General features: G+C 37.9%; 1 protein-coding gene across 10 annotated transcripts in view; it reads right to left on the reverse strand.

Annotated features, from left to right (window-relative positions):
* The window catches only part of LOC309862871 (putative ATP-dependent RNA helicase DDX60), a 117,659-nt gene extending 102,015 nt beyond the window's left edge, over window positions 1-15,644 (reverse strand). For 3 of the 10 annotated variants that reach the window (XM_082727262.1, XM_082727257.1, XM_082727253.1), the window contains exons 1-4: window positions 15,036-15,644; window positions 6,857-6,966; window positions 6,651-6,720; window positions 1,175-1,364 (exon numbers count right to left, since the gene is read on the reverse strand). In XM_082727262.1, coding sequence (XP_082583388.1) covers window positions 1,175-1,364; window positions 6,651-6,720; window positions 6,857-6,860 — 264 coding nt within the window. In that variant the 5' untranslated portion in view covers window positions 6,861-6,966; window positions 15,036-15,644. Of the gene's footprint in view, window positions 1-1,174; window positions 1,365-6,650; window positions 6,721-6,856; window positions 6,967-7,786; window positions 7,912-15,035 lie in introns of all 10 variants that reach the window. The other 7 variants (XM_082727260.1, XM_082727256.1, XM_082727254.1 and 4 more) reach the window with 4 other exon arrangements.
* Between the last annotated feature and the right edge of the window lie 322 nt (window positions 15,645-15,966).

Below are 15,966 nucleotides of genomic sequence, written 5' to 3' on the forward strand. Positions count from 1 at the left end.
AATCACAACTTGGACTTAAATACATATGTCCCCTTTAAGCAGGCACATAATAGTCAAGGTTTATCCTACTTTCCTTTTGTGTTCTGATTCTTTTTCTCTCCAATGTCACTTCAGAAAGAAAAAGGACAGAAAAACATGCAAAAGCAAATGGTGGATATAAATTATGCAGAACAGGAAGCCAAGGTGAATCACTTTGAGAGGACTTTTCCAATTTAGAATGATCTTCCTGAAGCAGCAGAGTTTTTTCTCAACAGATCAGAATTAGTACAGTTAACTAGACTATCAACATTAGACTAGAATCCTGGCTCTTTATTTAAAACATTGCTTGCAAAAAGTCAGCAATGTTTAAAAATCTAGCAAGAATGTAGATTGCAAAGTGACTGAACAGATATACTCCAAAATCCTTAAGAGAAACACAGTGGTTACCTTTAGGGTAATAAGGAAGGGGTGGTAGTGGTTATACCTACCTGTATTTGAAACTCTTAATATTTTACTAATTATATTCATAATTGGAAAAGGAAGATCAAATATATTCCCTCAGAAGTATTTATTATAGGACAAATAATAAGCAAAGCAGTATTAAGGAGTTTGACATTTTCAAGGCTCAAATAAATTGCTGAGTTCTGAAGACAGACGCAGTTTTCAGAGTTGGAAAAGTAGAATCCAGAGATCAACTGAGTTTTGGTTGAGAGGATAGCTCATCCTCCTTCATGATCCTGTGTGTCTTTACATGAAATTTAATTATTGAGAATAAAATATACTCTTTTTTTAAAAAGATTTATTTATTTATTTATTTATTTATTTATTTATTTATTTGACAGAAAGAGAGAGTGTGTGTACAAGCAGAGGGAATGACAGGAAGAACAGGCAGAGAGAGAAGCAGGCTCCCTGAAGAGCAAGAGGCCAGACTCGGGCCTCAATCCCAGGACCCTAGGATCATGACCTCAGCCAGTCACTTAACCAACTGAGTCACCCAAGCATCACTAAAATATAATCTTAAATATGGTAATTTCTGAATACTGAGATTTTAAGTATTTTTTTCTGTTCTTCCCTTTAAGTTTTCTGAATTGTTTTAGATATATTTAACTTTGTAATAAGGGGGAAAATTACAAAATAGTAAGGTATTTTAGTTCTGGCTCTTAAATCATAGTAAAGAACTCTACTGTCACGTTACCTTGAAGAAAACTATGGCAAATTGTCCTCCTTTACTGGTAAGATCCATAAGATAGTATTCAACCAGATAAAAGAAGTGGAGCTCCTGCCCCGGCTTTAATGATTTCTCACATATGCATGTAGTAAGTAATGAATCTCCATCAATCAGAAAAAATTCAGATTCAACAAAATCATTGAATAAACTGGAATATCTAAAATGAAAAAAGTTAAAACAAAAATTACATATTGACTCAATAAAGCCCGAAAAAGGCAGTAGCATTGTTATTATTATCCATTATCACTATTATCAGCAAGTGATTTGCAGAGTAATTATTTTATGTCAGGCTGTATGCTAAGACTTTCCAAATATATCCATATGCATGACTATCCTTCATAGGAAAAAGACAGGATCATTATCATTCTACAGATACAGAAACTGAGGTTCAAAGAGATAAGAGCAAATTGTGTAAGATCACGTATCAGTATCTGGATTGGAATCAGAATTTAACACCTCTATTCTGCATATAGACTGGTATTAAATGCTTCCCACTTAATCAATCTTATTTCTTTATAGAACAATAGGTTCATTGACAGTTATGCACAAATAAAGCAAGAGAAAACTGTGTCCATTCAGCATCAAAAAGCTCTCAAAGTTCTATTAATCATATAAATATGTATATATATAATTATATTTAAAATATACTATGACATATACTGAGATAGAAATGCATTACTTTTTTATTATGCTATGCTAGTTACTATACAGTCCATTATTAGTTTTTGATGTGGTGTTCCATGATTCATTGTTTGCATATAACACCCAGCACTCCAAGCAATGAGTGCCCTCCTTAATACCCATAACCAGACTCATCCATTCCCCCATTTCCCTCCCTTCTAAAACCCTCAGATTGTTTCCCAGTTTCCATAGTCTTTCATGGTTCACCTCCCACTCCAATTTCTCCCCCTTCATTTGTCCCTTCCTTCTCCTAAAGTCCTCCATGTCATTCTTTATGTTCCACAAGTGAAACCATATGATAACCGACTTTCTCTGCTTGACTTATTTCACTTAGCATAATCTCCTCTAGTCCCATCCCTTTTGATGCAAAAGTTGGGTATTCATCATTTCTGATGGGTGAGTAATATTTCATTGTGTGTATGAACCATATCATCTTTATCCATTCATCTGTTGAAGGGCATCGCAGCTCTTTCCACAGTTTGACTATTGTGGACACTGCTGCTATGAACATTGGGGTGCATACGGCCCTTCTTTTCACTACATCTGTGTCTTTGGGGTAAATACCCAGTAGTGTAATTGCTGGGTAATAGGATAGTTCAATTTTTAACTTTTTGAGGAATCTCCACACTGTTTTCCAAAGTGGCTGCACCAACCTGCATTCCCACCAACAGTGTAAGGGGGTTCCCCTTTATCCACAACTTCTCCATCATTTGTCCTTTCTTGCCTTATCAATTTTTGCCATTCTAACTGGTGTAAGATAGTATCTCAATGTGGTTTTGATTTAAATCTCCCTGATGGCTAATGATACTGCACTTATTTGTGTTTCATTTAACAGACACTTCTTCATATGTCTGTTAGCCATTTGTAGTTCTTCTTAGGAAGAAATATCTGTTAGGAGAAATATCTGTTCATATCTTCTACCCATTTTTTGATTATTTGCCTTTTGGATGTTGAGTTTGAGAAGTTCTTTATAGATCTTGGATATCAGTCCTTTGTCTAATATGTCATTTGTAAATACCTTCTCCCATTCTTAGGGTTACCTCTTTGATTTGTTGACTGTTTCCTTTGCTGTGCAGAAGCTTTTTATATTGATGAAGTCCCAAAAGTTCATATTTGCTTTTGTTTCCCTTTGCCTTTGGAGATGCGTTTTTAAAGGAGTTGCTGTGACTTGCTATAGAAGAGATTCTTGCCTATGTTCTCCTCTAGGACTCTGATGAATTCCTGTCTCACATCTTTAATCCGTTTTGAGTTTATCTTTGTGTATGGTTTAAGAGATTGGTCGGTTTTCATTCTTCTGTATATAGCTGTCCAATTTTCCCAGCACCATTTATTGAAGAGACTTTTTTCCATTGAATATTTTTTCTTGCTTTGTTGAAGATTAGTTGACCATAGAGTTGAGAGTCCATATCTAGGCTCTCTATTTTGTTCCATTGGTCTATGTGTCTGGGTTGTTTTGTTTTGTTTTGTTTTGTTTTTTGCAGTACCATGCTATTTTGTAAGAGAGCTGTGTAGATATAGCTTGAAATCAGGCAATGTGATGGCCCCAGCTTTATTTTTCTTTTTCAACATTTCTTTGGCAACCGGGGGTCTTTTCTGGTTCCATACAAATTTTAGGATAGTTTGTTCCAGCACTTTGAAAAATGCCATTGGTATTTTGATCAGGATGGCATTGAAAGTATAGATTGTTCTGGGCAGCACAAATATTATAACAATTTTTATTCTTTTGATCCATGAGCATGCAATGTTTCTCCATCTTTTTGTGTCTTCTTCAATTTCTTTCATGACTGTTTTGTAGTTCCTAGAGTATAGATCCTTTGCCTCTTCGGTTAGGTTTATTCCAGGTATCTTACGGTTTGGGGTACTATTGTAAATGGAAATGATTCTCTGACTTCTCTTTCCACAGTTACTTTGCTAGTATATAAGAAGGTAACTGATTTCTATGCACTAGATTTTGTATTCTGCCATATTACTGAATTGCTGTATGAGTTCTAGTAATTTGGGGGTGGAGTCTTTGGGGTTTTCCATAGAGTATCATGTCATCTGTGAAGAGAGAGATATTGACTTCTTTGTCAATTTGAATACCTTTTATTTCTTTTTGTTGTCTGATTGTTGTTGCTAGGACTTCTAGTACTATGTTGAACAACAGTGGTGAGAATGGGCATCCTTGTGTTCCTGATCTCAGTGGAAAGGCTCTCAACTTTTCCCCATTGAGAAAGATACTCACTGTGGGTTTTCATAGATGGATTTTATGAAGTTGAGGAATGTTCCTTCTATCTCTATATTCTGAAGAGTTTTAATCAGGAACAGATGCTGTATTTTGTCAAATGCTTTTTCTGCATCAATTGAGAGGAAAATGTGGTTCTTACCTCTTCTTTATATGTTCTGTCACTTTGATTGATTTGCAGATGTTGAACAAACCTTGCATTTCAGGGATAAATCCCACCTGGTCATGATGGATAATCCTTTTAAAGTACTGTTGGATCCTATTAGCTAAGATCTTGTCGAGAATCTTGGTGTCCACATTCATCAGGGATATTGGTCTGAAATTCTGCTTGTTGATAGGGTCTTTGCCTGGTTTGGGGATCAAGGTAATGCTGGCTTTATAGAAATAGTCTGGAAGTTTTCCTTCTGTTTCTATTTTTTGAACCAGCTTCAGGAGAATAGGTATTATTTCTTCTTTGAAAGCTTGGTAGAATTACCCAGGGAATCCATCAGGCCCTGGACTCTTATTTTTTGGGGAGTTTTTTTATCACTGCTTCAATCTTGTTACTGGTTATAGGTCTATTCATGTTGTCAATTCCTTCCTGTTTCAGTCTTGGTAGTTTTCTCCAACCTGACTATTGTCTTCATAGGCTACCTTGAAATCTATTTCTGACAACTTGCTTAGATCCATATCCATTAGATCTGTGGGAGAGGCCATTGTCTCTGGGTCTTTTCTTTGTTGGGAGTTCCTCCTCCTAGTCATTCTGTTGAGTTGTGGTTGAGGGGGTATACAGCCAAAAATACCAATCACTATCTAGGCAAGGTGCTTCCGGGAAGGTTCAGAGCTATTGGTCACCACCAAAAAGAAACAAACAAACAAACAAACAAACAAAAATAAAAAACAGCTGAAATGAGCCCCAAGAGTAAGATTTATAAAGTACAAAAACAAAGACCAACCAAAAAAGAAAGAAAGAAGAAAGAGAAAAGGCACCCAAAATAAAACAATGGGAGTGAGGGGAAGGTGGTTATAATCCCTCAGTGTGGGCTAGGAAAGGTATTTCAGTTCTTCCTGGGTGTATTTTGAGTTCTCTGTTAGAGAACTCTACTTCCCAGAGATACAGGGAAATTAAAACTGGCATACACACACACACACACACACACACACACGGTATATATATATATATTTATATATATATATGGTATTGAATAGGGGAGAAAAGGACTACAGTGAAGCCTATATCTATATATATTTAAAAAAGAAAAAGAAAAAAGCACATGCATGAAAAATTTAAGTTTTACTATGGAATATGTTGTATTAAACATCTAGTTGAAATGATAAGAAGGTTAAAACAAAACAAAACAGCAACAACAAAAAACACCAAGAGTCATTAGAAAGAATTAAAAAGAGAGAAAGAGAGAAAAGTTGTATCTAAGCAATGTACAGGCTGTGGGACAATACCAGGAGTTTGCTTATACTGCTTTGCTCTGGTGTCCAGGTTTTACAGTTTTATGGGGACCCTGTGGTGGTTGTCCTCTTGTTCTTTCAGCTTGTCTTCTGGGGGAGGGGCCTTTTGCATTGTTTTTCGGTCAATCCTGCTTGGGCAGAGTTGCCCTGCCCACTATCAAGGGGCTGGGCTCCATGGAAACCTGTTTTTCCGGGCTTTTTTAAATCTGGAGGCTTTTGTTCTCTGGCAGTTTTTTGTACCTTTTTGTGGGTCAGAGCAAAGTAAACTGTCCACACCCTGACTTTGGCCTCAGAGAGAAGCCACACGGTCTGTTCCTCTCTGAATCTTCCACAAAACACAGACTCCTCCTCTAGAAGCACCATTGAATATCACAGCCTCCCACAGGCAATATGCATCCCCAGCAACCCTCCCAATGGTCAACTGAGGCCCACATTTGTCTCTACACCTCTGTGCGACCAAAACTGTGAGCAATACTGGTCCAGGCAAGCCCAGCCCTGGTGACTGCTGCTCCTGGGACTGTGGCCTCCAATCCAAGCTGGGTCCTCTTAGGCACGGGTGGGCAACCACTGCAGCCAGTCCCGGGACAATAAGCTTGGGTCCACACCTGTGGCCAACCAGTCCCAGCAATTATCCCTTAAGCCCCTTTGTTCTGTTTGAATACTGTTATTAGTCCCTTCCCTCTCATAGCCACCAGTCTCCAAGTTATCGCTGGTCCCCAAGTGCAGGGCACTTTCGCTTTGGGGTATTACTTTCCAATGGCGGGCTTCTGGTAGCTCCCTCCCCCTTCTGTTTATCCTCCAGTACCTGTCTGTGCAATCCCAACCATATCTTTTGTACCTCTCAACATGATCCTTTGCCCCCATAGAGATCCAGATGTGTATAATATTAAATCTCAGGATGATTTCATGTGGCATTCAGAGTGCCCTGGTAGATTTCTAGCTAAATTGAGGGGGCTGGTTGAAATGGAGTCCCTTACTCCTTTGCCATCTTGATGGAACCAGGCATTACTTTTTTTAGACCGACACTACTTAATGTCAAATAGACAATAGGAAATCTGTCAAACTCTACATCTCTTTCTTTCTTATAATACTCACTCAGCTTTTGGTACTTCATTCAAAATTAGCTGTGACATTCTCTCTAAAAACATCATGTGTTCTTCTAAGCCTGTAAAAAAGGATTGATTATTATTTGAAAAAGAAATAGTTATTTTAATTCTATTAAATCTGTAAAAAAAATTAAATCTGTATAGCATAAAGAATCATTATTTTATAATTTATAAAAACTTTCAATTGAAAATTACCCATTGTTGCTGCTATCTGGGCCTTGGACTGGAAATGGAAAATATTAAATATAGCAAATATCCTTTACTTTGGTACCTCTAAGCAGCAGTTTTTAATGAAAATGACAGACCTGCAGAGAAAGAAGAAAAATTAGAAATTCATTTATTCCATCAACAAATAGTATTGAATAACTATTGTATATTAAGCAAAACATCAGGCAGTGAGAATACAAAAATGAACAAAAGGCAACATGCTGTCAGTTCTCATGGAGCTTAAAGTCCATCAGGAAAGATGAATATTAATGGATAATTAAATAAACAGTGAAAAATTACAAATGTGACAAAGTCAAAGAGAATAGAGGAAGCTTCCCTAAGTAATGCTGAGCTGATTTTTGAAAAATGAAACAAGAATTAATTAAACAAAGGAGTAGGGAAGAGTAGCATTCCAGGAAGAGGGCATATCCAAACACCATGTACAAAAGTCTTATAGCATGAAGGAACGTGGGTGGTACTAGATCCAAAATAGAAGCCAGCAAGGCTGAAATGGAGAGGGTGATGGAAAAGCTAGCTGTGCTACAGGGTTCCAGAAACAGAAGAGCATGCAGAGCTTTTGAGGGCATGTTTTCATCTTAAAATCCACTGATGGATTTTAAACAGGTAGTGTTATGGTGGCTTTACATTTTGAAAGATTACTCTGGCTATAGTAATATATAGTAATATAGAGAGAAGAGATAGAATGGGACCAAATTTCCTGTTACTGGAGCAGAGAGAAAAAACATTGTTTAGAAGGGTGATGATCATAATTTGATGTAATACAGTTTGTTGGTAGTTTGGGCACTTAAGGATATTAAATATTTAGAAGGTAAGTTTGCCACAATTTGGTAATGGATCTGATATGGATGGAGAAGAGGGGAGATTGAGGGTTGTCAAGGATGATTCTTAGGATTCTACCTGATGCAGCAGGATAAAGGACTAGGACATTCCCATGGCAGGAAACCTTGGAACAAGCCCACATTTCAGGGAAAGATCATGAATTCAAATTTGTGGCAAGTCTGAGTTTGACTTGATTTCAAGACCTATTATAGGATAAGTAACAAGAGTTATTAAATATTTAGGTTTATGGAACATCTGGGTGGTTCAGTCGGTTAAGCATCTGCCTTTGGCTCAGTTCATGACCCCAGGGTCCTGGGATCAAGTCCCGCATCGGGATCTTTGCTCAGCAGGGAACATGCTTTTCCCTCTGCCTGCTGTTCCCCCTGCTTGTGCTCTCCCCTCTTCTCTCTCTCTCTCTCTGACACAATAAATAAATAAAATTTTTTAAAATATATATATATAGGTGGGGTGCCTGAGTGACTCAGTCATGAGGCATGTGCCTTTGGTTCAGGTCATGACCCCAGGGTCATGGGATCGAGCCCCTGCTCAGCAGGAAGCCTGCTTCTCCCTCTCCCACTTCCCCTGCTTATGTTCACTCTCTCGCTGTGTCTCTCTCTGTCAAATAAATAAATAAAATTTTAAAAAATAAAAATAAAAATAATGAAATAAATATATAGGTCTAGAAGTCAAACACAAGGTCTGGGCTAGACCTGAATATGTGAGTAATTTTAATATTATTGCAAACAAGTCCATTGACATAGATGAGCTTGCTTGGACAAAGAGACACAGTATCATGGAAGAAAAAAGAACTAAAAATCCAGTTATATAGATCACTAATACACAATAAATGCCAAGAGAGAAGAGGAAGCATCTGCAAAGGTACCTGAGAAAGAACTGTCAAAGAGGCAGAAGAGAATGAACTTGAGCATTCTGTCAGAAAAACCAAATATTGAGACATTCCTCAAACATGTCATACTGTGTCTTAGGGCAATGAAACTTGATAGATAGATGAATAGATGAGAGACAGATGATTTGATTAGATAGATAAATAGATAGATATTCACATTATATGACAGTAAGGAAAACATAATGGTGAGGCACACAATGATTTTAAATATTAAAATAACAATGCAAGGAAGTTTATAACTATAAAAATGAACAAGCTTATAGAAAGAAGACATTACTGTGGGTTGGAATGGAACGTTTAGGAAACACTTAATGAAGACAGGGGCAAAAGTACGGTCTCTCACTTACCCAGTCATTTTACCTTTTGTCAAATACATAGAGCATCTACTCCTCACCAAGCTTTATACTTGCTGCAACATATGAAAATATACCTAACACATGACCCTTACAATCTGGTAACGGTTTAAAGAGAATTAAATAAAAAAGTATAATGTGCTGAGTGATCCAGCAGAAATGTACAGGAAGCTATTAGCGAATTGAGAGAGTTCTTCAATCAGCTGGAAAGGTCCTCTATTCTGAGGTTTTATGGATATATTGGAGAAGGTAAAGATAAAGAGGATCACATTTCAGACAGCAAAATAGCACTGGTTTAATGCACATAGATATGAAACCACATGACAAGTTTGGTTCCACAGACTGTTCTATATGGTATAAAACAGAATAACTTGATTGGAAATGAGACAGAAAAAGTAGATGTAGCCCAGATTATAAGGGACTTTTGCCCAGGAAAGAAGTTTAGAGAATTTCCTGCAAACCGTCTGCCATCTGATTCATGCAATCTTCCACCTCACTAACTGCACATTATCCATATTGTCTTCCTTCAGTTCTCCAAGCTCAAACAGAAAAGATGAGTCAGTGAGAACTGAGTAAACAGGAGAAAATTAACCCCAAGTATCTTATAGAAGGAAGAGCTCCAGAAAAGGTAGGGTTAGAGTGCATGAAATAAGATGAAACAAGGTAATTCATAGATTCCCAGATGTTACACAGTGCCCTTAATGTCTCAGGAAATTTTTTATGGTACTCCTAGGACAAAATAAATACCTTATAGTTTATTTATTAAATAGATAGCTCCAAACTAATTAATTAGTCCTAACAAAATCATTTGAAAATAGAATATACATAAATTGAAAGAAATAACATTTTTAAATTAAATAACAACAATCACTGATGAGACATGTTGGACACTATACAACTTTTCAACAAGAGCCATCGTGGCAGAATAAAACCTTTCTCAATTTGACAGTAAAGGGGCTCCACAGCCTGACTGCCTACTCTCCTGTCACACAGCCTACAGGAAACTCCTTATGAAATATCACTCTGAATTCATGCCCCACTTAACATTTACACAGAATTTATATCACTATGTGCAGTTCTTTCTTATTTAAGGGAGAGGCACATTACGGAAAATAAAGCCAATTACTCATCATAATAATCATTAAATATGTGTAAATTTTAAAAATAGAATCATTAGACTTTGGGGGGTATTAAGAAGAAGCCAGATGAATAAACATGACTCAAGGACAGAATAGTTCAAATTAGCTTTCCAATAATTACAATATTATCTAATGCAACAATAACAAACTGCTACAGAAAAAAAAAAAAAAATGCTTGGGACACCTGGGTGACTCAGTGGGTTAAGCCTCTACCTTCATCTCAGATCATGATCTCAGGGTACTAGGAGGGAGCCTGCTTCCCACTCTCTCTCTGTCTGCCTCTCTGCCTACTTGTGATCTCTCTGTCAGATAAATAAATAAAAACTTTTTTTAAATGCTTATAAAAATTTAAATGCTCATAAATCCTTATAAAATTTTTTAAATATAATTTCAGGAAAAAATCATGTGCAGAACAATAAAATGGACATGTTGATATCTTAAGCCGGAAATATGAAATCCAGGAAAGTTTTTTAAAGATTTATTTATTTATTTATTTATTTAGAGACATAGAGAGCACTAGTGGTAGGAGGGGCAGAGGGAGACGGATAAGCAAACCTCCCTCTCAGTGGGGAGTCCAATGTGGGGCTCCATCCCAGGACCCTGAGATCATGATATAAGCAGAAGTCAGACACTTAACCATCTGAGGCACCCCCAGGAAATTCAGAAGACAGAAGAAAAAAACAAGGAGATAGAAAATAGAAAAAATACCAAGAAACACAAAGGATAGATTCAAAAGTTTTAAGATCATCCCATAGTAATTCCAGATGGAGAAAACTAAGATTCTAAAATGAGTAAAGATAAAAATAACCAAAGATATAACTTTAAAGTCATACAATAATATGGAACCACAGTTAAAGTACACATTTTTAGACTGAAAAGTTCTTCCAAGTACTAAGAAAAAATAATGACAAAAGAGAAACACACACTTAGAAATAGCAACTTTAAATTGCAGAGCTCCAAGAGCAAAAAGAAAGATGGAGATATGCTATGAAGAAATGTAAGTCAGAGTCCATAAGTAAAGTAGTTAAAGGCATAAGCATTATTGGCAGAATGCCTAGGTTTTAATCCTAGTTCTGACACATACTATAGTTTAATAATATTAGGCAAGTTATTTACTTTCCCTATATCAGTCTACTTACCTATGAAACTGACTCAGACAATAATGTTACTTTCCTGTTTGTGTTTTCTAGCTAATAAAATGTATGACCTGATGTATACAAATTGATGAATATAGCATGTGACACACAGAACTGAATAAAACAAGGAGCATCACTGGATGTTTTGATAAAAGAAAGCAATATTTGCAAAGTTCCCAAGGGAATATATTTTGAACTTAGAACTCCATATCTAGTCATTCAATCCATTAAGAGGGCAGAAAGAGAGTATCACCAAACATTCAAGAAGTCAGAAATTTCACCAACCACCTATCCTAAATGATAATTTTATTTAAGGAGATAATACAGAAAATTGGGGGGGGGGGGGGGAACAAGCATAGGACAATCAGGAAACAGTGAAACTACATATGACCCAGAAAAATTAAAGGAAGCCATAAAGATTATAGGAGGATCCATGATACTTTGAATTAAGAAAAGTATCCATTTCAAACAGCAGTCTTTTTTTTAATGATATGATTTATTTATTTGACAGACAGAGATTACAAGTAGGCAGAGAAGCAGAGAGCCTGATGTGGGGCTTGATCCCAGGACCCTGAGATCATGACCTGAGCGGAAGGCAGAGGTTTTAACCCACTGAGCCACCCAGGTGACCCTCAAATAGCAGTCTTAATGATAACTACATTTCCAAAACAAACATATAGATTGCTTCTACAATAAATAACATAATGTTGTAACTTGTTTACTTGGCCTTCAGTTTGTGATTCAAATAGAAATAAATCACAAGAATTAGAGTTTTAAAATACTGTAAACTATGATAAACCCTGACAGTATAAAAATAATGTAATAACAAAATAGGGAGGTTCAGAAAGGGATGAATTGTAGAAAAAAAAGAGGGTATATTAGGTTCTTTGTTTTTCATAGAAGAGAGTCCAGGGATTGTATCCAAAGATAATAAACCAAAATTTAAGGGTTTCTGGAATCAAGAAGTTAAATTGCCTTTCTTATATAGGTACTGAACCAATGGGATACCAAATAATTATATGGGAGAATTTCATGTATATTCATATTATAACTAATGAATTAATAGATCTTGCTATTTTTAGATCATAGCACAACAAAAATATAGGCAAATATCTACTTCCATATAGAACTATACCATTATTGAAATACTCTAACCAGGGGCGCCTGGGTGGCTCAGTGGGTTAAGTCACTGCCTTTGGCTCAGGTCATAATCTCAGGGTCCTGGGATCGAGCCCTGCATCGGGCTCTCTGTTCTGCAGGGAGCCTGCTTCCCTCTCTCTCTCTGCCTGCCTCTCCATCTACTTGTGATTTCTCTCTGTCAAATAAATAAATAAAATCTTTTAAAAAAATAAAAAAAGAAATACTCTAACCAAAAAAATATTTTAACCTGAATTTGATCAAAACTCCAGTAGCAACAATTAATTGACAAGACATTTATAAGCTAGAAGAACCTATTAAATAGCACCAGGAAGACTAGGAGACTCCCTGCAAGACCAAAAAGGGAAAGGGAAAGGGAAAGAGAAAGGGAAAGGAAGGGAAGAAAGGGGAGGGGAGGGGAAAGATAAAGGGAAGGAAGAAAAGGAAAGAGAAGGGAAGGGACCCCAATTTATTAATAAATAAATTATGAGAGGATAAGAGATTAAAGCAAACTTAAAAACATATCATCTAATCCATTGAGAATGATATTTGCGGTGGGTTTTTCATAGATGGCTTTGATGATATTGAGGTATGTGCCCTCTATCCCTACACTTTGAAGAGTTTTGATCAGGAAGGGTTGCTGGGGGGAGGGGGTTTGGGAGAAGGGGGTGGTATTATGGACATTGGGGAGGGTATGTGTTTTGGTGAGTGCTGTGAAGTGTGTAAACCTGGTGATTCACAGACCTGTACCCCTGGGGATAAAAATATATGTTTATAAAAAATAAAAAATTATATTAAAAAAAAATAAAATAAAAGGATAGAAGAGGGAAAAAAAAAAAAAACATATCATCTAATCATAGTAGTGCCAGAATCCTATTTTGGATTCTGATTTAAACACTCTTTAATAGGGAGAAGAGAAGGGTAAAAAAGAGAAATCATAGATTATTGGAAAAGATAGAAGTCCAATCCAGAGAATAAGGCCCAGGGAATGATGGAACCACTCGACGGAAAAACTATAGTTCCTGAAACACTGGAGAAGAGCTGACCAGCAACAGACAGAATCCTAGATGGCCTTCAAGACACCAGCAAGAAAACAGGAAACCTCAACCTTCTAGGTGCAAGGAATTGGATTCTCCCAACAATCTGAATGAGCGACCAAAGCCTGGACAAGATGTCAGCCTCAGCAGACACACTCATTTCAGTCTGGTGAGATGCTGAGCAAAAGGATTCAGTTAATCAGTGCCTGGATTTCTGATTCATGGAAACTTATAAAATAATAAATTTGTATTGACTTATGCCACTAAATTTGTGGTAACTGGTTATGCAGCAGTAGAAAACTAATGCGTGCCCCTTGACCATGAATACATTATTTTAATTGTTTTTAAGAAATAAATTATTATTGTATGAAACCACTGAAATGTAGGGGTATGGCGGAATCACCTGTGAGCTATTAAAATGCAGATTCTTTTTTTTTCCTTAATTAAATTTATTTATTTTCAGCATAACAGTATTCATTATTTTTGCACCACACCCAGTGCTCCATGCAATCTGTGCCCTCTATAATACCCACCACCTGGTACCCCAACCTCCCACCCCCCACCACTTCATTCCCCTCAGATTGTTTTTCAGAGTCCATAGTCTCTCATGGTTACCTCCCCTTCCAATTTCCCCCAACTCCCTTCTCCTCTCCAACTCCCCATGTCCTCCATGATATTTGTTATGCTCCACAAGTAAGTAAAACCATATGATAATTGACTCTCTCTGCTTGACTTATTTCACTCAGCATAATCTTTTTCCGTCCCATCCATGTTGCTACAAAAGTTGGATATTCATCCTTTCTGATGGAGGCATAATACTCCATAGTGTTAAAATGCAGATTCTGATTCTGCAAGTTTGTAATTGAGCATCAGGTTCTGCGTGGATTAGGAAGCTGCTTGCTGCTGTCCACATCTAGATTTTATTGTTCATGCTCAGATCTGACCTCTCTTAGTTTCTCCTCAAGGCCCCAGATCCCCTGCGCCCTTTCTTTCAAGAGGATCCCTTAAATGCCTTTGCTCTCCTTCAGACTTTAGACCCTGGCACTCCTAACCAGTGTCCCTTCCCACTCTCTCCCCCCAGGCTTTGCCTCCCAAGGCCAACAAAAAGACCTGTCCAGAAGGGGTGGGGGGGTGGGAGGTTGGGGGAACCAGGTGGTGGGTATTAGAGAGGGCACGGATTGCATGGAGCACTGGGTGTGGTGCAAAAACAATGAATACTGTTACGCTGAAAAAAAATAATAAATTAATTTTTAAAAAATTTTTAAATAAAAAAAATAATAATAATAATATATTTAAAAAAAAAAAGACCTGTCCAGCACCGTTTGGGGGTTCCTGGTGGCGCTCGCAGCGCCCCACACCAGAGCACCGCGTGCCCAGAGCGACTCTGGGCCTCCTCCCGCTCAGACCAGAGAGCTTGACCCCCTGTGGGGCATCTCCATTTCAAGTCTCTCCCTTAGTTACACCTGTCATCTACAAGCCCGCTCCGCAGGCCCGGTCCCAACCTTCCCCCCACCCCCATCCCCATCCCCATCCCCATCCCCATCCCCATCCCGGCTGGGTCCTGCGTTGGAGCACCTGCCACTCCCCACACCTCCTCCCCCTGGAGTCCGGCCCCCACCTGCGTCTGAGGAGCGCTGACAGGGGCTGGCCGCCCGCCGGCGGAGAAGTGGCGGAGAGAGGACGAACCTGGAGCCGGAGTGTAAGCTGGACACATAGCCTGAACTTGGGCTTCTGTGTAGCGGAGCCGGCGCAGCCAGTCTTTTATAACCTGGAAGGGAGTTTCGGTTTCATTTCTCCTCTCAGGGATGGGTAAGTTTCATTTTCCTTCAGGAAAGAAGAAAGAAAACCGTTTCCACAAAAGTAAATTTTAGCATCCTTCTCTTCAATCTGAACCTTAAGAGATAGCAAAAACAATAATAAAGGCTTTGGAATTTGGACATAAAATAGAGGAAACACGAATCTGAGACCTCTAAACATAAATTCGAGAAGCAGCTGTTTAGAAATAGATGCACGGTCACAGTGTGGAATCTGAAGTTCTCCCGTGAGAGGTGAAGACTTGCAGTTCCATCTTTATGCAGAAACAAAAACAGAAACGGTATGGAAGAATACATGAACTCCCGAGTTTCCATTATGAGAAGCGAATGATTACTGTTATGTGTGAACTATATTTGGAGATTTCCTGGGCCAAAAACACCATTAAAAATTAAATGAAAATGCAACATGCTCACTTTTATTTCTGCCTTAATGTTATTTCCACAAAATTTCTGCCTAGGGATGTCTGCAGTTTGGGTTTTAACACTAGCCTCTTTTTCTTTTCAGCCTTTTGGTGTGCTTAATTTCAATGTGCAAATATACTGGAATTCTAGGAGGAGGCGTGTGGAGGTGGCGGTGGATTTGGGTAATCTTAGCAACAATAGGAAGCCACAGCTGCTTTGTCTGCAAGGAGAGTAAAGAACAGATGTGTGGGCACTGTTTCACAGAGAAAACAGAGAACAGAAAGAGCAGTGAATGACATTTTCTGGTCATAAATTGGAGAGTCAAGTTGTTAA

This window comes from Mustela nivalis, assembly GCF_964662115.1.
Source record: "Mustela nivalis genome assembly, chromosome: 4".
In the NCBI taxonomy this organism is placed as follows: Eukaryota; Metazoa; Chordata; class Mammalia; order Carnivora; family Mustelidae; genus Mustela; species Mustela nivalis.